Source organism: Micropterus dolomieu, linkage group LG15 (assembly GCF_021292245.1).
Source record: "Micropterus dolomieu isolate WLL.071019.BEF.003 ecotype Adirondacks linkage group LG15, ASM2129224v1, whole genome shotgun sequence".
NCBI lineage: Eukaryota > Metazoa > Chordata > Actinopteri > Centrarchiformes > Centrarchidae > Micropterus > Micropterus dolomieu.
The window spans coordinates 15,406,440-15,427,937 of record NC_060164.1 but is presented as its reverse complement, the minus strand read 5'-3'; the positions used below and the strand labels follow the sequence as shown (position 1 = coordinate 15,427,937).

Sequence of the window (21,498 nt, the reverse complement as noted above, 5' to 3'; positions counted from 1 at the left end):
TTGTCTTTTCATACACAATACAACATTTGCAAGCCGTCATGTTTGTGATGTCCTGTCATATTTCCGATAGCCCTTTAAAGGCATCAGTCTGAAAGGGCGCATGCGCCGTGCCATGGCTCTATACGACCCACGACTCACCGAAGACGGCTCCTTCCGCCGCCATCCTCCATCCAAGAACCAATCGGCAACACAAACCTGCACGTGAACATGAGCTTCACAGTAGAGGAGAGGGGGAACCCGAACTCCCTGAGCTACCGCTTGTTCTTCAGTAAGTAGAAACCGAGCAGCGTAACAGTTTTGTCATTATTTATCCACAATCTATCCACAAACCCACACAGGCCAGCCGCGACTTCCCACGTGTCACTCCTCATTTATTGTTGATAGTTTGTTTCTTCATATTAGTAATAGTGTTGACATTTGTTCTTGCACTGGAAATGAACAAGCACGTCTGCACTTGTTCGGGTAGTCATAATGGCTCGGATCGAGGTGGTTAAAACTTGCGTCATGCAGTTAACGTTATGCCGGTTTTACAGCTCAACACCGGTCCCAAGCAACATGATTTGGTTTCTGTTATGTCTAACCGTTGACCTTACACAATTATTCTTGCCCGAACTTTGTAAAAGGAAATTGTTTATTTTCGGGAAATCTCGCAAGGTGCTCAAACACGTCATCCAGCATAAAATCATAAGCTTGGAGTCAGTGGGACAACGCCCTCTCCGATTGTTACACCTTAATAAACCCATTGATCGGACATGACCATTAATCTGTTGGACAAACTGCACAGACTGATTATAGATAATCCTCATTTAACATTTTTATAATTTCCTTTTTTGTTCTTAGGTTCAGTTTTTGTCTCAGATTTCAAGTCACTAGTCTAAATCATCACTATTTGATTTGACAATAGATGTGATCAACATACAGTAAAGTTACCAAAATGAAGACTTTTGGTGGTCTACAAACCAGGGTCATTACACAATAAATAGTATATGTGTAAAGTAAGCATGTGTGCTCTACTAGGTAGAAGTAACTGTAAGCAGTGGCCTGTGTGGCTAGGAGAAGTTGATAAGTGATTCAGGTAGCTTGTGTGCTGTCCTAAATTGGACATAGAACCATAAATGGCCAGAGGCCATGAGAAATATATTGTTTCTCATCATTCTTGCTGTGCAGACAAAAATGCATCAACAGTAATCTTTTTTTTGTCAAAGATCACAAAGCCAACTTATTGTCGCACCTTCAGCCAGAAGTGTAAGTAAGCAGTACAGGAAAACCTGTTCACTCTGTTGGCAGTCCACTGGACATGATGTAGGACACTCAGATGTTGACATAAGACCGATTAAACAGCAGCTTGTATCTGTCTGCGTTATTCATACATTGTTAAATCTGACTGTGTTACAGAAAATACTGAAGGAAAGTACATCTCACCATTCCATGACATACCAATATTCGCTGATGAGGGTCAGGTAAGGTCAACCGTGCCCCGTTAAATATGTGTGTATCCTTTAAATCAGACAACTGTTTAAATGCCAACTGCAGGGCTGCTGTGAATGTATAGTTTTGTAGTTAACTACGTATATCAATTACAGACATCTGTTTAAAGCTGTGCTCTACAGAATAGCAATGGCATAGTCTATTTGCGAAGGCAATGGCCTTTAGTCTTTATTTTCTCAGTGCAGTGTCAATATCTCTGGTGACTGCAGTGTTTTATCTATTATCTTTTCTGATACAACTTTCTGTTTGCGGAACCAAAGCAATAGTGAAAGCCAGAATGTAGTGCATTATGTGTGTTCCAATTGTGCCATCTACAGTTGTGTCGATTACTGTTTCAGAATATATTTAAAGATAATTCTGACAGATTCTTGTCTCTTTTAGAACATCTTTCACATGGTTGTGGAAGTACCGAGATGGACAAATGCAAAGATGGAGGTACGAGGCTCAAAGAATCTTCCGCTGTCAACGCTTGAATCAGAGTTTAGCAACTTTGGTTTCAGCTTGACTACAATTTATTTGTCAGTTCATCCAACAGGTTTTCATGAACCCATGGCTCATATAATATCTCCTGACCCATATTTAGAGTTACCTTTGTCATTATTTAAATATAAATAATGACAAGCTTATGTATATTGTAAATAATGTAAATATTTAAGATGACATTTTGAATTATATTATATTTTTTAGCACGAATGACGTCTTTTAAAAGTAACAGCAATACAATTTATTTTCAGATCGCTACAAAAGACCTCTTAAACCCAATAAAGCAAGATGTGAAGAAGGGCAAGTTGCGATATGTTGCCAATGTTTTCCCACATAAGGGCTACATATGGAACTACGGAGCCATTCCCCAGGTTAGTTTTTTTGTTGGAAAGATTTCCAAACTCTTCTGGTGTGAGACCAATCCTTGGAAATGTACAACAGCAGATGTTTAGTGATTTTACCTAATTCAGCCTGCGTGCTTTTGTTTTGTGACGTTCCAGACGTGGGAAGATCCTGCACACAAAGATGGAGACACTGACTGCTGTGGTGACAACGACCCCATCGATGTCTGTGAAATCGGCAGTAAGGTACAACACTGGCTGATCGTTTTACAGCCTTGATATTCACCTTTAACGGTGTCATTAAGTGATCATCAGTTTTAATTGTTTGCTGTGTACATTCATTTAATGGAAAAATGACAACACTGCTGAGGACTGCAGAGAATGAACTGCAAACTGAAATGCCCTCTCTAGGTGTGTTCCCGTGGGGAGGTGATCAAAGTGAAGGTGCTCGGGATCCTGGCCATGATCGATGAGGGCGAGACTGATTGGAAAGTGATTGCAATCAACGTAGAGGACTCCGAAGCCAACGACTTGAATAGTAAGTATGTTTTTCTTTGTCTGAGCCTGTTATCAGTATGGTTGGGTATTGTTTTAATTTTATCGATTCTGATGCTACTTATCGAATCTTGATTCCAATATTTTTTGGAAGGCAAAAACAACAACAAATATTTCAAGAACAAAATTAGCCTCTATTATTGTTTTTCTATGTTGTAACCATAGACTGTATATGTGGACGTAGTCATCGTGACGTTGGTTTGTGGACCGCTGTTTTGAAGCCTCGAGTTTGGCCGATAGGGCTCCGCCATGTTGATTTTTTTTGCAACCAGCGGCTCCGGACGAGACCATATTTGGATGAGACAGTGGAGCCAACAGGCGTTTGTGGAGCTAGTTAGCTTGCTTAGCTAGTTGCATCTGTAATTCACGTTAACGTTGTCATTTTAACTGGGGTGTTAATTTTGTCTGCGAACAACAGTCTTAAAACTAAATGTACTCACCAGGGAAAGTGAACAGCAAACTCCTAATGTGCTTTTTCAACTGTGCTGGTGAAATTTACACGGTGCGGTGGGTACGAGACACTCTGGTAACGACTAGTCAATCACAGATTTTCCCGCCCTGAAGCATACTCTGCTTTATGGTCTATTTTCCTCTAAATGGGACCATAATTTACTAAATGAACATCATGCTGTATTGAAGAAGACTTGAAACAGGCGATTGACACCATAAACTCATTAGGAAAGTGTTTACTGAGGTAATAAAGCAGGGTTATTTTACCATTATTTCTAATGGAACTGGACTTCTTTTTGCATCCAGAAGAGTGGCCCCTTGCTGGATATTCAATAGAATGCAGGTTTAAGGGACTTCTGCGGTTGCCTCAGGTTTCTGACCGGAAGCTTTCCCCTTGGTTGTAACAGGCTGGTATCCAGTGATTGGACAGACAATCTCTGGAGGGAGGGTTGTATTTAGGACTTAGGGTCTTGGTCAACTCCCTGCAGAGACATTTTACACTCACATTATTATGCTACACCACGGGGTAGGCCTTATCATAGTTTACTATAGACTATAATGTTAGTTATTCTGTCAGCTGTTTCTGATGTGCCATGACTCAGGAGAAGGTTAAAGTCCATAGATACTGCTGTGAATAAGCAGATATCAATAATGCATTTTACATACCTAAACGGTTTGAATTGTTGGCATACTGCGTAACAAATGACATGATGTTAGGTCCCCTTACTAGATCCTGGCAGATAAGTGCAACAATTGGGAGTGCGACTTAAATATGCAGAAAGTTAGGATCCAATAAGCAGTATTGAAATGTCATCATTGCATCATTCACACTGAACTTTTGTTGTCCCTAGACATCAGTGACGTACATCGCCTGAAACCTGGTTATCTGGAAGCCACAGTTGACTGGTTCAGGAGGTACAAAGTGCCAGATGGGAAACCAGAAAACCGGTTTGCTTTCAACGAGGAGTTCAAAGACAAGGTCTTCACCTACCATTGCTTAGACATCATTTTTAACGTGACATATGGTGTGAAATTCATTTTCAGCACTTTTTTCAAACAGTTAACTTGACAACCATGACAAAGTAAGCTTTCAATGAAATGCAGTTTATACCCTTGTCAGACTTTGTGCAAAGCATTGAAAACCTGACTTTTTTGCTTGGACGTCATAGTTAATTGTAAAAAACTTACTTTCAGTTAAGCACTTACTGTTTTTTTGTGTTTCAGGACTTTGCCATTAAAGTAATTAAGAGCACTCACAACTTCTGGAAAGCACTCATTTCCCAAAATACTAATGCTGGTGAACTGAACTGGTAAACACTGTTCTTACTGCTTTGATTACAGCTTAAATACAATCGCTTTTAGAACAAGTGTATGCATTTATGGCTTCTTGATATAAACTATGACTATAAATGACTGTCTCATCACGCAATACAGCAAAAACACGTGTGTCTCGGACGGTGACAGCCCTTTCTGCTGCTCTGCGGATGAGGCCAAAGCTGCTGTTGGTGAAGTAAGATTTAGTTCATTCCTTTTTGTAACATGAGGACATCTTAAATTTCAACACCAGGCCTCATTCCTTCATGATGATTATTTCATAACTGAGGTTACACTCTTTTTTTAGACATGTCCTTGTGGAAAAGAAGAACCTATCCCCTTATCAGGTAGCGTAGCAAAAAATTTTCCTGTAAATAATGTCCAGATTATTGAATTTCTGCTGAGCTTGATGTGATGTTAGATTGAATGTGTTTTTTCATTTTTAGTAGATAAATGGTTCTACTACGAGAAGAAGTAAACCACGAGCTGAATTGGAGCAGAGTGAAAGGCTCATCCCTCATAGGATACTTGAAGAAGGTTTTACATTAGGAACCAATGGGATGACCGGATGGGACATGGATGGTTGGGTCTGGGTCTGAGTTTGCTTTTTTTCCTGTAGATGGAAAGACATTGGTTAGAAACTGTATAGAAAGTACTCATGTCTTGAACAATGAATTTTCACTTCTTTAACAATGATCTCGTTGGATATGTGCTATCATGAACAAAGTACGGGTGCTTTTCTTTGTAGATACTTGTGCCCTGTATGAGACTCTGATCTGCTTTAATAAAGCCTCTCGGGAAAACTGGTCATCAATGTGTGATATTTATTTATTTATTTTAAAATTTCTTCCCACAAGCGCTGGAAAATGAGATAACTGCACAACACTTGTCTGGAATTTGTTCTAAATTAGGGGCAGAGCACTTTCTCAGTTGCTGCCATGACTCACACTAACTCTACTCATTAAACTTGTGAGAGTTGCTTCATCTTTGCAAGCACTGTTGTGGGCTGAACTTCTCGATATTGTTATAACGCTCCCAACTAATGTTCAATACCCTGCATAACATTTTTTTTTGCAATTAAATATGTATACATTTTGTACGTTTGTGTCACATGAAGATGATGTGCTTGAGGTCATTCCTTTGGCTTAAATGTTGATGTCATAAATTTACTATCAGGCCAGTGAGCCTCCTTTATTTTCTTTTCTTTTTCTGTCATAACAATAGTGGAAAACACTAAAAATGTGAAAGTGTAGATATATACACAAAAAATAAGAAGGATAAAGAAAAAACTGAAAAACATTAATTGAAATTTTAAATTTAATTGTGTAGGTACTCTTGTGTTTAAGAGTTTGTAGCAAAAGTGAAGTTTAAAAGGGAAATAGTACACATGGGTAAATCGACATAAAATCTACCAAACGGGTCCTTACATTCAAAATACATTATGACGTGTTTAGCAGGGCTATACGCTGTGCTTATGTTACATACTGTAGAGAAAAATAATACTTTTCTTGAACGATTCATTTTCACTCATGACTAGAAATTGTAGTATGTGTTAATATTGAGGGAAACATACAATCTCCCTAGATAACAACTGCCTGATTATAGTATAGTTTGTTTTTTTGATGATAAAAAAAAAAAGTTAGTGTACCTCTGCCGCTTTTATTAGCAATCGTAGTGACGTATTTCCGGTTAACTGTCAAACTTGTGTGCCTCACGTCAGACGCGGGACGGGACAGGCTTGGACGATAAACCGACGGACGGGCAGTTCATATATTTGTCAGACCAAGGTAATACCCCAAATTATATATTAAGTTTACTTTGTTCCAGTTTCCACATGCCCATTTAATTCCTGTTCTGTTTAATTCTGTTTGTTGAACTGCTTTCCAGACATGATAAAGTTACCGGTTTAGTTTATTTTGTCATTCCGGACCTCTGCGCGCTCATGTTGTTTACTAAATCTATCGTTGTTTACTCTATGACAGCTGATGTCGTTATACTAGGTACATATGAGCCGAACTGTGGCAGCAATCGTGAAATCACTGGAACAATCGTTTGCGAGGAGCTCAGTCATGAGTTTAGTGGCCTGTCGTGTTTTATAGTGTTATTCGTGTGCATTTGTTTTGGAATAGCGTTTTGAGATTTGCATGAAAACCTGCTGCTGCCATGATATTTTTGTGGGTTAACTCGAAACACATGGCCTGCTGTGTTCTATTATTTAATCCATAGATTTAGGAATTAAATGCTATACTTTATAAAATGAGTTTGGTGTTCACCAGTGACCAGCAGAAATATTGTATGTAATCAACAATTGGGTAATTTCGAGAAGCCTTAGTCATTGAAGGCCTCACTAATCATTGCAACCAGCACATCAAGTCCCACAGAGAGGAACAGGTGTGTGTTTATGTGTGTGTATGTGTGTGTGTGTGTGAGAGAGAGGGAAGCAGGGGGTGCCTGCTGAGATCAAGTGTCCTTGCCACAAAGTGTCATATAAATAGTCAGAGGAAGATCAGTGTGGCTTAGTGAGACAACTCTCAGAAAAAAAAAAACATCTAAAAATCATTTAAAGCCTATTTGTTGCTTAGTTTGCCCTCCTTTCCTTTCATACGTTAAAGCTTGTGTGATTACACAGAGCTTACACATACCAGCAGAGTAATCCAGGGTCTGAAATAATGATTAGCAATGAGCTTCGGTGCTAGATTCTGTAATGCAACCATGCCCTTCAATAGTACATTCAGTTTTAAACTTATTTGTCTTTATTTGCCTATATATGCTGTGTTGTTATGTGTTTCATTTACTCATGTCTGCCTATGATGGGAGAGGGGGCTTGACAGCAATTTGAACATAAGCTATTCACTGAGAGATACTTTATTTGAGTACTTTGTTGTGCTCTTGTTATATTTTCTGTATTACAGGCAGTGAAGAGAAATGTCTTTTATATTTGACTGGATCTACAGGAGCTTCAGCAGTGTCTTACAACTACTAGGTAAAGTATTCTACATAACTATCAACAATAGTGTCCAACCTTAACCACCACAACATTTCTATACAAAATGAATTGCTATTTTAGATAACAAGACATCAATTCTCAAATCGTCATAACGGCATTGTGCTTTTTGACTACCAATTCCTAAAAATGCCTAAAAATGCCTAAAATGACAAACACAAATTAAAATGGCTGTAGCTCATGAAACATACCCACTGTATGCATGAATAAGGTATTGCCAGAAATTAAACTTCCCAGAGTTTCATGCAAAAGTGTATCATTATTTATTATTCTATTATATCAGAGCAGCACTTCCTTGAAATGATAAAAAGTTTTTTCAGTCTGAATTACTATTCCTTTCACCAATTCCAGCCCAAATACTCAGAGTTGTACAGATTTTCAATGTCATTTTTGGTATTATCTCTAACAGATACACAGATTTATTATAACTTGAATGGCATTCCTGAATATGACAAAACTCCCCTTCCTCTTGCTAATCATCATCTTCAGGACCTGAGATAGAAAACATAGTACAAGAAGTTTATAGTGAGTTTATATTAAATTCAAATCCATCTGTTTGCTTTTTATGATCAGGGTTGTACAAGAAGACCGGCAAGCTAGTGTTCCTTGGACTTGACAATTCTGGAAAAACAACACTCCTGCACATGCTGAGAGATGACAGGCTGGGACAGCACGTGCCGACGCTACATCCAAGTACATCCGGCAGTTTGACATGTTGTCAGTTCAGCAGTCAGCCTTGTGTTTCTTGCATTATCACTTATCTAAAATCAATGCTTCCCCTCTGTCCTCAGCATCTGAGGAGTTGACCATAGCTGGAATGACCTTTACGACGTTTGACCTCGGGGGTCACGTACAAGGTGGGAATAAGGAAAATGCTGTTTGGTGCACTGGCAGCTACCACATGTGTGTTTCATATATATTAAAATTGTGTTGCTCTCACAGCACGAAGGATCTGGAAGAACTACCTCCCAGCCATAAATGGTATAGTCTACCTGGTGGATTGCGCTGATCATGAGCGACTAGCAGAGGCTAAAATTGAACTGGATGTAAGTTAATTATATTGATTTCACTTATATGTAGACACACAACACAGTTGGTTATAGCTTTCACTGATAAGAATAGTCTCTTTTCCTGTCTGCAGGCCCTGTTAACAGATGAAACCATCTCAAATGTCCCAGTTCTCATTCTGGGGAACAAGATAGACCGCCCAGAGGCCATCAGTGAGGACGGCCTCAGAGGAATGTTTGGTCTTCATGGACTAACAACTGGAAAGGTAATGAACACGTGGAATTAAAAGGATGTATTTAGAAGTTAAAGATTATCATTTTTAATTATTTGTACACTATTAGGCCAGACCTACCTACCTTTCAGTACAGAAGGAAAGTGTTATTGCATCCACTAATGCTTTGAGTTTGACTTTGGGTTGCTTGACATTTTAATACAAATCAGACTTCCCAAGGGCAACTGCACAACTGTGCTTAGAACAGCATGGCTCTTAAATACAGTGGCAGTAGGGGGCAATATGCTGTTGAGTAGCATTTGGCACATCACATGTCTCATGCAAATTTTTCATTGTTAGTGTAAATCTTGTTAACTACCTGCTGTTTCTTGGCCAAAAAGAAGAAAACAGGAAGAGACAAAAAAAGAGAGTGAAAGGAAGCAGGATGGAATAGTAAGCTATTTGGAAGGTCAGATTACAGCTCTACATATATCACACTAAGCCCACCCTCTGTTGTTCAACATGCAGAAAAGTTACAGGTTTAAGATACTAATCGTACATGTTCAGTGTCCATAGTAAAGGATGTTGAAATGTTTGGGGTTGTGAATTCAACTGTGCTTTTGGATGCGTGTTTTTGTTTCTTTGCAGGGCAAAGTGTCGCTGAAGGAGCTGAATTTGAGGCCAATGGAGGTTTTCATGTGTAGCGTGCTGAAGAGACAAGGATATGGAGAAGGTTTCCGCTGGCTCTCGCAGTATATTGACTGATTCGTGTTCTTTAAGTAACTCAGATTTACCATGCTGCCTGTGCACACGAACATATGTTCCACACAAAACTACCTGCCTTAGAGAGATATTGGAGGTAATTTACCACATTTAGGACTCTGTTTGTGCCAGTAGGAAATGTGTTTTGACTAGTGATTTGTGTTAAATACCCCATGTTTTTCATGTGTTCAAAGAAACCTTTATGTCAATCATATCACAGCAAGTCAAAGATAAAGTTATGAATCATCAGTCTGTATTATTCAGACTGAGTGTGGAGAATAATCTTCATGGTGTAGTTTCTACCTTAACGTAAAGCCTGTAGAGAATTCTGTCTGCCATATAGAACATGTCAGTGCTGTGAACCAGTTTCTGACCCGAGTTTATTTTTAGCTGCTGGTGTAGACTTACAGTGAAGGTCAATTTAGTTAACATTTTGTGCTCGGAGTTACTCTTCCTTGATTGAGGAAACCCCTTTGTTGGCACAGATAAAACATTATATCTTTATTTTGAGATTTGGTGTCATATTTGCTAATGAGAAAAGTGTTAATACAGTTGCTTACAACATCTAAGGATACTGACAGTTCTGCAGATTGCATGTTTGTTTTTTGTTTTTGTTTTTTTTATCATTGAAGGTTTTACCACTACAGGCCAATCATATGAATGTGACCACAAGTGCATTAGCTGACATTTTGCTGTGAGTGGCTTTATTTAATATGGCAGAACATTGTTTAATAATTTCAGCATTATGTGAACTGCATAAGCACAGCCAGGTGATGTAACAAACTGGTCCAGAGTGAGGATGCCAAACTACCTGTTTTTTTCTTGATGGTTAATTGCTGTGAAATTACTTGAGTACTTTGTGATTAGTGGCTGCTCACAACATGCAGTGATACTATGAGAGTGCTTGGGTGGTGCTTAAAAATAGGGTATGTAAAAGATAGGCATGGAATTACCTCCTAGTGCAATACTATACATTATTTTGTATATAACCTGTTATTTATATTTTGCAATAAAATGTGGCTTGCCTTATGTTACATAGAGAGCTCTGAAGTAATGTATCTGTGACAAAGGTAGGTCATATTGTTATTAAACACGTGTGAAGTTTGAGCATAATAAATGTTTGACAATCCTTTAAATCTTTCTTGTCTGACTCATTATTTCACTTTAAATGGACAAAGGTTTGATACAACCAATTGTAAATTTTATTAAACCATACTATTATACTGTTATTACTACAATAAAATATCATTATTATCAATAGATAAGGTCATATAAGTTTTAGAATGATAATGTGTTATTCCAAATGTAATAAAATGCTTAAAATGTAGGCTACTAAGCTGATACTGAAAATACTTTCTTAAACATTTAACCCAGTTAAAAACCTTTTTCAAACAAAAAGTTATGTATTATTTATTTTGCATTATAATGTAACATTCATACATGTCCATAGAATAACCATTACAAAAAATGAGTTGCTAACAAAAAACAAAAAAAGCCCCGTATGAAGTCTGTAAAGCCGCACAGCAAAAGTCCCCCTCCTTGTTTCCTATTGGCTCGGATGTGTCCTTGTTTGTATTCTGACCAATCACATAAATCGGTACATATGTTATTTTTCTCGTGGTCCAATGAGGCTCAACCAGGAAGCAAGAAAACAGAATTACGTTACTAAACGCGAATGTGAAGATTTGTCAAATTAGTTTCGTCAGTCTGCTCTACCTGCCCAGTATGGGGGGTTATTTTATTGTCTACCAACTTGCCTGTAGCTGATTTTAATGTGCTGCTTTTCAACGGGTTTCCAGTGTCTTCAAGTTGCTAAACTCTTTTATGGACATATGGGCAAAGGGCTGCATTGCTAACGGCATGGAGGTAAAGGAGGTCGAGGGCTGTTGTTGTGTAGTCAAAGTGTCAGAGGCTTTTTCAGCAAAGAAACCCCTGAGCTGCAGCGGAGTTATCGTCCATTCTCAGACTGGAACAGTTATATGCACCGGCGTCCCGTTTTCCCGTTTTATTACCGACAAAGAGCCCCTCTCCACAGACCACAGGTTCCTGTCACCCCGCAGCTTCGGTGAAAAACTGAAAATCCGCGTCAGCTTTTCTACTGAGCGAGATTTGGACACCGACCAGCCCGCACGGGGAGAAGCATTCTCACCCACCAGAAGTAAAACAACATGGCAAAGGGAAGTTGCAGCCGAGTTGCTGATGCTGGTGAACTGCCTGGAGTTCAAACAGGCTTTCCAAGCAGTTTTCCAGGAGGATGACCAGTGGCGTTTCCATGATGATGAAGAAGATGAGGAGCTGATCAGAGATACCCAGATCCTTAGCTGGTTCGCTGTACTCAAGGCAGAATGTGTGCCGGTAAAGGGCAGTCCAAATTTAGGGACTATACTCTGGCAGAGCAGCTCATCTCTCCAAAAAGGCTGCCCTGTTGTTGCATGTGGCTCACCTTTCGGCTCCCTCTGCTTAGATCTCTTCATCAGCACCCTCAGCAGAGGTATCATCAGTAACCTCGCTGGGGAGGACAACGCTGTCATCCTCACAGATGCCCGGTGCTTGCCCGGCACAGAGGGGGGAGGTTTGTTTGTGGTGAAAGGCGCAGACAGTGTGTGTCTCACTGGACTGATCGTGTCTCCATTTGGTTGGAAGGCGAATGAGTGGATAGGCCTCACTCTAGTCTGCTCCGTTCACTTGATCTTCAGGAACATCATCCACTGCGTGAGCTTTCAAGATCCACTCCGAGATGTTTGGCTCCATCCGGGAGAGGCAGGCCTCTACATGTCCACCGCAGCCCACGAGTCAAACGCTGTTAAATACCCCACTGTGTGCCTTGTGGACAGTGGACAGTTCTGGGGCTCAGGGGTTGTTGTCACCTCTCAGCTGGTTGTGACCTGCCGGCACGTTGTCAACGGGAAGTCGACAGTCACCCTGAAGTTCCATCACAGGGACAGGTGACAGCACATTGATTGTCTTGTGTGGGCTGTCAAGTACTCTCTTTGACAGGGATTTAATGAAAAAAATCATCCAAAAACACATTAAAACATGTTTAATAGACTCTTCACGCCAAATCGTTTTAATGTTTATAGCAGGAAAAGCACAGGTGGAACTAAAAACATTAACAATGGCTTTGTTAGATTTCAGTGTCCCTGTGAACTTGAAAACTGGACCCCTGGACACCTGAATGGAATACAGCTGTCATTATTGTTATTAGTTACACCTGTGTTTTTCCCACTACGACATGTCATTTGCCATTTACTGCTTTCCAAAGTCACAAAAATCCACAGACGCCATGATTCGCATTAGATAGTTTGCGGGTGTATTAAGGTGGACAGTAGTGCTCAATGAAACATTTTATCACAAGGCTGGTGGCTTGTCATGAGTAACATGTTTCATTACTGTATGTTTCCAAGGAGGCACTACCAACCGAAGGTCACTGAGGAAAGTGTATTTGTGTGAGATGACAGCTCCGGACCTTGGTAAAACATAGTGAAACTGGTAGTCCAGGTGATTGGATGACCTGTTTTATTATGTTTTTGGGTTAGCTGTTCCTCTAACTTCTTTACAGTCACACCCTTAATTTAACTGATTTTGCCTGATTTGACCTTGTTATGTGTGTGTGTTCTGTGCTTGATTGACATCCCCTTCGATCTCCTGTAAGTTTTGTTGCACCTGTTAGGACCAAGGACCGGTCACATCAGAAAGTGTCATCCCAAAATGTGTGGTTTAATTAGCTGGAATAATTTTAAAAAGTCTACATGGGTCCAGGGCCTTTAAGCGAGCTGTGATGTTTCTGATCAGTGTGTGCTGACGTGGCACAAACAGTACAGAATATGTAATGTTTGCTGTATGTTTTGGCGATGTCCGTTTCACAGAGTCCATGATATTGTGGGTGATGTGCTGTTTTCCACTAAAGCATCTTCACCCTATGATTTGGCTTTGGTGCAGCTGAGTGACTCCACTACCGAGGCTGTGGTCCCCCGAATGGCTCAGAGTTTCAATCCAGGTTTGATTTCAGTCTTGTTTAGTGGAAACAATAGGATTGTTTTTTTTAGAGTAACATCTTGCATTTGCCAGAGGAGATCTCTGAGATGTGTTTCTTTACACTAATGAAACTGTTATAAAACCGCTTGATTTCTCTGCCTACAGGTGATTCTGTAGTTGTGGTGGGGTATGGGGGGTTGGGTCTGCGCTGTGGTCCGTCCCTGACCTGTGGTGTCCTCTCTAAAGCCATTTGCTTGAATGACCAGCCTGTCATGCTTCAGACCACCTGTGCAGTACAAGCAGGGAGCAGCGGGGGTGCTGTGGTGCAGAAACACTCGGGAGAGCTGCTGGGTAAGAAACCCTGCAACTACAAAACCATGTACTCAGTTTGATCAGTGGGGGGCACATGATGACCACAGAAAACATCGCTCTAACAAGACACCACATGTGTAGAGGAAAGGCAGCTATACACATCAGGTTGCTTTTTCTGCTGTGCTGTATTTGCAATTTTAAGACCGCATAACAATAATTTGCTGTTTTGCAGGTATCGTGTCCAGCAACACAAGGGACTTGGCTGCCAAGGTGACTTACCCGCACCTCAACTTTTGCATCCCAGTGACTATTTTCCAGAGATTGCTGCAGCACTTTCACCAGACAAAGGACGTTGATGTGTTCAGGGTGTTGGACACCACAGAAGAAGAAGTCATAAGGGTGTGGAGGCTACAAGGTGCTCAAAGCAAACTGTAAGGACCCCTGCACCTTGAGATATGGTATAGAAAATGGTTGGATGGTTTTATTTTAGATCATTTTAATTTATAGATAATCAAATTGAAATGTGTGATTTTGTTTCTTTTTACAAAACTGGTATTTTCAAATATAGTTTAATACTGCAATACCACAGAGACAGGCACAAAGTCACAGATATGAGGGAATGCAAACAAAACAAGAATCATTCATTCTTAATGTTGATACCCAGAGTCATGCAGTAAACAATGTGAAATATTTATAAAAGACCATGTTAACAGCTGAGTTAAATTTACTTTAATATCTGTTGAGATTGTTTTATTGTACTGTAATGTACAGTGAGGTAATTAAATTAATAAAATAGTTTATTCTGGTGACATGTCAGTGTATGCTATGGTTTATTTCTGAACACAATCATCACGCATAATGAGGAACATAAATGGAACTAGAAGGCTGAAGTTAGTATTAATCATATTTGTCCCTATGTAAAGCCATAAAGCATCAGATGAAATTATGGCAGAAAAAAGTATGTGAGGTTTCATATTTAACATCTAAACCATCTAAACTTATTAACTTAACTTATTTTACAGTTGCATCATCAAGAAAAAAAGAGTCTACTTTTCTTGGAATCATGTGCTAGGTTTTACACCTGGTTCTGTTATATATGGCTTGTTTTCACCAAGCAGGAGGATATTCAGCATAATAGGCTGACAGGTTGCTGAAAATGATTGGTCCCTTTGGGTAGCCAGAAGACTTGCTGTCGGTATCAGGTATTCAGACATCTGTTGGCAGGCATACCCACTCACAGCTAACACATTTAAGGTTTCACCCACTGGGACATTACTGGTACTGATTTCCATTATCACTGAAACTTGACACTGAGAATTGACATTTCAGAGGCTTGGTTACTGTCAGTTTCTACAATGTTAAGGCAAGCTTTCTTGGCCTGAGCTCCCCATAATGTTCATACAATGTAACAATCTGTAAGGTTTCTATTTCACTGTTCCCAGACTGAACAGCTCACTGTGAAGAGGCTGGAGCAATGTCCCGAGGAGGCTGGGGAGAGAGTTTTCTGTAGGCATTGTGCTGTTAGAAGTGCTGATATGCAGACCTGAGTCTGTATCTCATTTCTGCTGCTTTCCAATAGCTATAAGCTACACTCCACTGCAGAATGAGGTAAGGCAAGAGTAGAAGTGAGCTGACAATAAGATCTGTTCATCTGTTCCTTAGGGGATAAGTCACTCAGAGACGAGGTTTATGTATTTGAAATGGCAGTTTTAAGATGGGCCACAAAAATGTTCATCATAACATGTATTATAATGTTTGTCCTTAATGTTGAAGTTTCATGAATAGAATTTGAAAGCTTTTCTTAAACTGATGCTTTAAAATGATAAGTATTTGTTTATTACCAAATTAAAGTCACCTGAAAATCCATCACATCACCAAACTGTTAGATTTTACATGTAAAACCTGTTAAATGAGGAAACCACAGGTATAAAGAAGGAAATACATTTTATTTCTATGGACAAAACTGTCCTACTTGTCATTCGTGTATTATGAATTATAGAAATTGCTTGAGGCAATTGCTTAACATGTTTGCTCAGGGACAGTGGTGTGGTGGTGATGGAAAGATGTGGTAATTAGAGTCTGATCAATATTTCAGCTTGTCTGTTATCTGATAATTTTGGCTTATCAAGGACATATATTGAGGTATACATGTAGGTCAATCTATAACAAGAAACAACACAGCAGATCACCAACAGTGCCTACGTAGTTTGTTCACCAGAGACCACTGAGGAAACCTGGTTTATGACCAAATACCTGAACAAATTAATGACATTACCATCAACCTCAGCTGAGTTTGTGTTTAGTGGTAATTAACAAATACTAGTATGCTAATAGGCTAAACCAGTGGTTCTCAAAGTGGGGGGCAGGCCTCCCTGGTGGGGCACAGAGCCACCGCAGGAGGGGTGTGGATAATGGGGGAAAAACATGGAGTGCAACTAAGTTGAATGAACATGATTTATGTAGGGAAATAAAAAAACAGGAGAGCTGATTTAGTCGTGCTTACCTGAATAATTTAATTTCTTTCAATCAAATTCAACATGGCTCCTTTGTTGCTCCCCCAATTAATGATTTATAACCGTCACGCCAGACAACTAAACTGGTGGATGAGTGAAAATTTGCTGTTACTAGTGGGCCAGGATAGTAAAGTTTGTACACAGAATGGCGACGGCTGCGGATGAGATGACAGAAAAGGTTTGAGAACCACCAGGCTAGACCAAGATGGTCAACATGGTTGACCTGCTAAACATCAGCATTGTCTGAATTGTCAAGATAGGTAGGTAGCTGATTGTCACTGTGAGTATGTTTGCATTTAGCTCAAAGCACAGCCGTACTTTAATTGTCAGCCTCATAGAGATGCTAGCATGACTGTAGACTCCTAGTCTTGTCTAAACTCAAATATAGATGTCAATATTTGCCTCAAAAACCCGGCCTAGCTCTAGTGGGTGTACTCTGTAGACCTTTGTTTCTCTTGTAATGATTTAGTGTACTGAGAATGGTCAACACTTAGTGAAAAAAATATGTATATTGCACATATCTACCTATAAGCTGCACAACAAGGAATGAAGATAGAACAAAAGCACAGATGTAGGGTGACCAGCTGGGCCACAAAGACCAGTTTATTTAATTTGATTTTTTTTATTAAACACAATAATTGTTCCACATTATAATACGATGTACACTTGTCTTTCAAGGCATTGATAACGGGATTAATAGGTGACAATTTGTCTTCTGATACACACATTATATACAAGCTAAAGAGTGATGCGTGAGAAACTTTTTTTTTTTTTTATAAGTCATGAATGAGACAGAGCACTACTGCCACATATGAGCTGAAGCGTATGACATAGAAACGGTAAAGTCAAAGGGTGCTTTTCAATACTCTAATGTGGCTTACTCTGTTTATGGCCTAATTTCTGCCTAAAACCAAAACGGGTTATCTAAATGTTAATCTGCAGGGAAAAAAGATGAAGGAGGCCAATTTAGAATACTGAAATGCACCCAGTCTTTTCCGTTTTGTATGCAAGCACATGACAAGCACCTGCAACTGCTTAAAGTCTCCATTATGCATCAGCTAAAACTGCTCAAGGATGGTTCAAAGGACATACAACAGAAGACAACAAAGATTCACAAGTATGGGGGACAAAATTCTCGACTCCAGACCCATAATTTCTTAATAGTGATTTTCCCCATCCCCCGCCTATGTTAAGAACATCCTGTAACAATAAATACTCCCATAACATATGTATCTTCCCTCTCCCAACCCGTGCAACCATCTCCCTCACATCTTCATAAACCAGTGTTGTTCTGAGTTTGAGAGCTTTACCACGTCCATCTCTTTGCGGGATCTGTGTGTGTGTGTGTGTGTGTTTGTGTGTGCGTGTTTGGGTCCATCAAGATGCTCCTGTATTGAGGTTGGACTACAATGCTGGCCCTTTACCAGATATAACCCCCATCATCCACCTCTCCAACCTCTCCCTCTTCCTCTTCAGCCTCCTCTGCAGTCTCCTCGGCTTCTTTCTCTTCCTCATCTTCCCATCCAACGCCACTGCCAAAATCACCTGAATATGTCATTTCATCATCTGTAGAGAGACAGAGAGAAGACATGTGGGGCAAGAGGGAATGCAGGGAGACTGAGTTATCCACTGTGGCCACTGTGTGTTGTATATATTGTAGTGAATTCTGTTCAGCATGTCTTCCTCTCAAATTTGATGGAGTCCTTTCTATACCAATGAGAAATGCTGAAATCAATTTAACATTGCATTGGCAAAAAAAAGGGGTATGCGTTTGACTTTGTCTGCATTTTAATAGCTATTTCTAAACCTTGCCAGGGGACCCAGTCTTATCAGGCATAGGTTCAGTCCAACCAGCCCTCATTTATCTTGAAAGACTTTTCTCACAGTGACAAGCAGAGCTTTAGAATGCAAATGACTCCGGACACATGAATGTGGCGCTGGTCCCTGCAGTAAGTTATGTTGCAGTGGGCCTCAGTCCTTTAACATAAAGGAACGCTTGTGCAGAATGCATGTGGGGGGTGCTGTGAAGAAGTGGGCAACTCCGCAGCAGAAATTTTGAGTCCCCCCCACCCCCCGCTCTAGATTCAGCTTTTAAGTTTAAATTCTATTCATAAAAATGTAAAGCTGAAACCTACAGGACTCACCGCAATCTGGCTTGCCACGAATCCTAGATCCAGCTACTTCTCCTCCGTTTTGGTCAGCACACCAGCACTCTCCCTTGTCACACTGCTGCTTCCTGTAGTAGCCGTCCTCATCGCAGCTAGGGATGAATCGACCTGGCGCAGAAACACAAATAAATCAGGTATAGAAAAGCAACCTTACCTTACATACTGCGTAACCTCTCCAAACCCCCATGAATCATGCCTTCATCACACATGGCACCGAGCCAAGTGAGAATGTAATGCATGCAGCATATGTTGCAGCCCATCCCGTATTGAATGAATACAAATATGCTCAAGGAGCAAGACAGGGGTGAATAGGTATTAGGTCAGCGTACTGCAGCATATTGGGGTGGTGTAGGGGTGTGTGTTGAGGGTGGCTAGCTAATCATCAGGGGATGAGAGGACACACGACTGGAAAGTTTTACATTTCTGATCTGTTACATGAATATTAAATACACTCTGCATTTACACATAAGAGTACAAGCCAGGTAAAGGGCACAAAATACTGTAGAGGCATCTATCACTGAGGCAAAACTTAACATTGTAGGCTGTTTTTGGAGATGGAATGATTTGTCATGACGTAAAATATTTGAGAGGCTACTTTCACAATGATGTAAATAAAGAAAAAAAAATTAACTGTGATGCAAATGAGACGGGGAAAAACAGAACTGTCTGTCCAGTCTTTCAAGGGAACATCTGAGCGTCAGGCTGGCAGGCTGCCCCCTGCTCGCCACTCTGTGTCCTTGGAGAGTCCTGACTCAGAGCCGAGTCAGACAGCCAAAATCTGCAGTGCGTAGACACACGTGTCCAAATACACACACATACACATTCACCCACTCGCATGTACATGTAAGACACACTGATGGCTGCTTCCCTATGCCGTCTGTCAGGATCAAGTTCTAATCCACAAGACTGATCATGGACTAATCCCCGCCTCCTGCTTGTCATCTGCTCGACGAAACCTCTCGCCCAGGAAAGACAGATCCAATTGTTTTGATACCTACCAAGTTTTCTCTTGCCGCCGTCTAGTACTTGGATCCTCTCGAGTTCAGCGAGGCAGGGTGGCTCTTAGGAGAACAGAAAGAAAATCAGTTTTACCTGAGAAAATAAAGGAACAAGGCACACTGGGTACGTTTAGACATAGAACAGATGACCATCAACAGTAAGAGTCAATTCTCTTGTGAGTGTAATCAATGTTTTCTAAAAACCTCCTGCAAATTTTTAAATAATTCCCCATGTATTTCTTTCCCAAAACGAAGAACTGTATGAGCCTTAGACCTAGTTTCTGCTTGGCTGGTTAGCTGACAGGCGCACTCTCTGAGAGCTGTGGGAGAACCAGGCTGTCAACAAGCAGCAGGAATGTTTTTAGCTCCTTGAGGTGACTGTTTCACCCCATAGGGGAACAGGAGGATGAATAGGAAGACAAATAGTGAAGGACCAGCACATGACACAAGAAGTGGCTATACCTGAGGGCAGCTGAGCGCCTTTTAGTTTGAATGCATGCGCCAAGGGGAATATGTCAGCACACAGGCACATGAATGTGTGTATGCCGGTGGACACACGCACACATAGCCCACAAACATCACATCCTCTCCAGAATACTCACTCTCTCTCCAGAAACAGAGGCACCACTCGGCAGTGGAAACCTTGCCGTCCCTGTAGGAGTCACAGGAGTTGAAGAAGGGCCGGATGCAGACCTCGTACTTGTCCAGGTTGATGGCAGCCAGCTCAGCCTGGTCCAGGTACAGGTCGCTATTGGTGTCCAGCTTGGAAAACATCCAGCCTATGGAGTCCTTACAGCTGGCCACCAGGCTCCTGTCCAGCACTGCAAACACAAAGCCAGACAAACAAACATTCATTTTTATCAGGGGACAGCTGCACAAATGGAAAATGAAACCATGCCAGTGTGCTCAGAAATATCTCCTTTTTCTCCTATTTTCTTAATTTACGTTACTGTATTCAACTAAAAAAAAAAAAAAGGTTTCTTCTATGAAAACGGCATTAGAACTTATCATCCTATTATAAGAATTTCCCACTGCAGACATGACTCAGACTTGTGGCCGACCAGATCCTGAGGCTCACTTCCTGTTGCTTTGAAGTGCAGCGTGCTCCTTTATGTGATGCAATGTTTTATCTTAGTCCATCCACCCAAGAGTGTCAAGAGTTTCCAGCCCTGTAATTGTTTTCAAACAGGTTTGATATCCAGAAATTGGTCGCAAAAGCTTTCCAGTGAGAGAAAACATGAAGGCGGAAGCAGCACCAGCAGAATTACTGCTGCACATGGCTGCTGTGTCTTCAGCCGGTAAATAGCCAGTTTATTTAAGTCGGAGGAAACAATGAGTTTTTTGTGACATTACACAATCAGAGTGTAGTATAAAATTGTCAAGAACTGTTGTCAACTTTTATGTCAGTAGTAGCTCCTGGACAATAACATCCATTGCCTATACTGAGATACAATAAAGGACTTAACAATTTGTTTAGACATTTTTATAGCATACTATACCACAAATATTGTAACTCCCTCTTCATGCAGTCTGGATTCATTAAATAGTAACCTGATGTGGTGCTGGCTGCAGTGGTTCTGGCACCAGGCTTGCTTTTGTTGTTCTGCTTGGCATTGGTCTGCAGTAGCTGGAACCAGTCCCTCAGACGCTCCCCAAGATCAGACAGATCCTGTCCGGTACAGCTCTCTGTGGAGGCCACATGGAGAGTTAGAATAATATATTCATGTTCTTATGATGATTGTGTGTGTGTGTGTGTGTGTGTGTGTGTGTGTGTGTGTGTGTGTGTGTGTGTGTGTGTGTGTGTGTGTGTGTGTGTGTGTGTGAGAGAGAGACAGAGATACAGAATAAAATAGAGATGGAAAGCCTTGCATTTCAGTGGTTACCAGTGGATTCACATTAAACATATTTATTTATTA

The 21,498-nt window shown here is 40.6% G+C and overlaps 4 protein-coding genes across 9 annotated transcripts in view; 3 read left to right on the top strand and 1 right to left on the bottom strand.

The window, feature by feature from the left end:
• ppa1b (inorganic pyrophosphatase 1b) overlaps nucleotides 1-5,439 on the top strand; it is a 6,603-nt gene extending 1,164 nt beyond the window's left edge. Inside the window, exons 1-11 of one of the 3 annotated variants that reach the window (XM_046070500.1) lie at nucleotides 103-268; nucleotides 1,396-1,460; nucleotides 1,870-1,923; nucleotides 2,223-2,342; nucleotides 2,472-2,558; nucleotides 2,724-2,850; nucleotides 4,169-4,296; nucleotides 4,542-4,627; nucleotides 4,752-4,827; nucleotides 4,939-4,978; nucleotides 5,081-5,439. In XM_046070500.1, coding sequence (XP_045926456.1) covers nucleotides 208-268; nucleotides 1,396-1,460; nucleotides 1,870-1,923; nucleotides 2,223-2,342; nucleotides 2,472-2,558; nucleotides 2,724-2,850; nucleotides 4,169-4,296; nucleotides 4,542-4,627; nucleotides 4,752-4,827; nucleotides 4,939-4,978; nucleotides 5,081-5,109 — 873 coding nt within the window. In that variant the 5' untranslated portion in view covers nucleotides 103-207 and the 3' untranslated portion in view covers nucleotides 5,110-5,439. Of the gene's footprint in view, nucleotides 1-102; nucleotides 269-1,395; nucleotides 1,461-1,869; nucleotides 1,924-2,222; nucleotides 2,343-2,471; nucleotides 2,559-2,723; nucleotides 2,851-4,168; nucleotides 4,297-4,541; nucleotides 4,628-4,751; nucleotides 4,828-4,938; nucleotides 4,979-5,077 lie in introns of those variants that run through there. The other 2 variants (XM_046070498.1, XM_046070499.1) reach the window with 2 other exon arrangements.
• Nucleotides 5,440-6,336: 897 nt separating this feature from the next.
• Nucleotides 6,337-10,752, top strand: sar1ab (secretion associated, Ras related GTPase 1Ab). Its single transcript, XM_046070654.1, has 7 exons — nucleotides 6,337-6,418; nucleotides 7,544-7,614; nucleotides 8,209-8,328; nucleotides 8,427-8,492; nucleotides 8,578-8,681; nucleotides 8,777-8,908; nucleotides 9,503-10,752. The coding sequence occupies exons 2-7, from the start codon at nucleotides 7,557-7,559 to the stop codon at nucleotides 9,617-9,619; spliced, it is 597 nt and encodes a 198-aa protein (XP_045926610.1). The 5' UTR covers nucleotides 6,337-6,418; nucleotides 7,544-7,556; the 3' UTR covers nucleotides 9,620-10,752.
• A 503-nt stretch (nucleotides 10,753-11,255) lies between these two features.
• On the top strand, nucleotides 11,256-14,712 carry tysnd1 (trypsin like peroxisomal matrix peptidase 1). Its single transcript, XM_046071237.1, has 4 exons — nucleotides 11,256-12,561; nucleotides 13,483-13,613; nucleotides 13,757-13,942; nucleotides 14,136-14,712. Exons 1-4 carry the CDS (start codon nucleotides 11,441-11,443, stop codon nucleotides 14,336-14,338), a joined length of 1,641 nt encoding a protein of 546 aa, XP_045927193.1. The 5' UTR covers nucleotides 11,256-11,440; the 3' UTR covers nucleotides 14,339-14,712.
• Nucleotides 14,713-16,986: 2,274 nt separating this feature from the next.
• Nucleotides 16,987-21,498, bottom strand: part of spock2 (SPARC (osteonectin), cwcv and kazal like domains proteoglycan 2) — a 27,899-nt gene continuing 23,387 nt past the window's right edge. For 2 of the 4 annotated variants that reach the window (XM_046071325.1, XM_046071327.1), the window contains 4 exons: nucleotides 20,185-20,403; nucleotides 19,583-19,645; nucleotides 18,552-18,692; nucleotides 16,987-17,982 (listed from right to left, as the gene is read on the bottom strand). In XM_046071325.1, the coding sequence (XP_045927281.1) occupies nucleotides 17,837-17,982; nucleotides 18,552-18,692; nucleotides 19,583-19,645; nucleotides 20,185-20,403 (569 nt within the window). In that variant the 3' untranslated portion in view covers nucleotides 16,987-17,836. The remainder of the gene's footprint in view (nucleotides 17,983-18,551; nucleotides 18,693-19,582; nucleotides 19,646-20,184; nucleotides 20,404-21,498) is intronic. The other 2 variants (XM_046071326.1, XM_046071328.1) reach the window with 1 other exon arrangement.

Excerpts from the sequence above, each read along its gene's own strand:
- sar1ab (XM_046070654.1), top strand. The coding sequence starts at position 7,557 with ATGTCTTTTATATTTGACTGGATCTACAGGAGCTTCAGCAGTGTCTTA. Across the intron at positions 7,615-8,208 it reads CAGTGTCTTACAACTACTAG|GGTTGTACAAGAAGACCGGC; the intron begins GTAAAGTATTCT and ends TTTTATGATCAG. Across the intron at positions 8,493-8,577 it reads CCTCGGGGGTCACGTACAAG|CACGAAGGATCTGGAAGAAC; the intron begins GTGGGAATAAGG and ends TTGCTCTCACAG.
- tysnd1 (XM_046071237.1), top strand. The coding sequence starts at position 11,441 with ATGGACATATGGGCAAAGGGCTGCATTGCTAACGGCATGGAGGTAAAG. Across the intron at positions 12,562-13,482 it reads AAGTTCCATCACAGGGACAG|AGTCCATGATATTGTGGGTG; the intron begins GTGACAGCACAT and ends TCCGTTTCACAG. Across the intron at positions 13,614-13,756 it reads GGCTCAGAGTTTCAATCCAG|GTGATTCTGTAGTTGTGGTG; the intron begins GTTTGATTTCAG and ends CTCTGCCTACAG.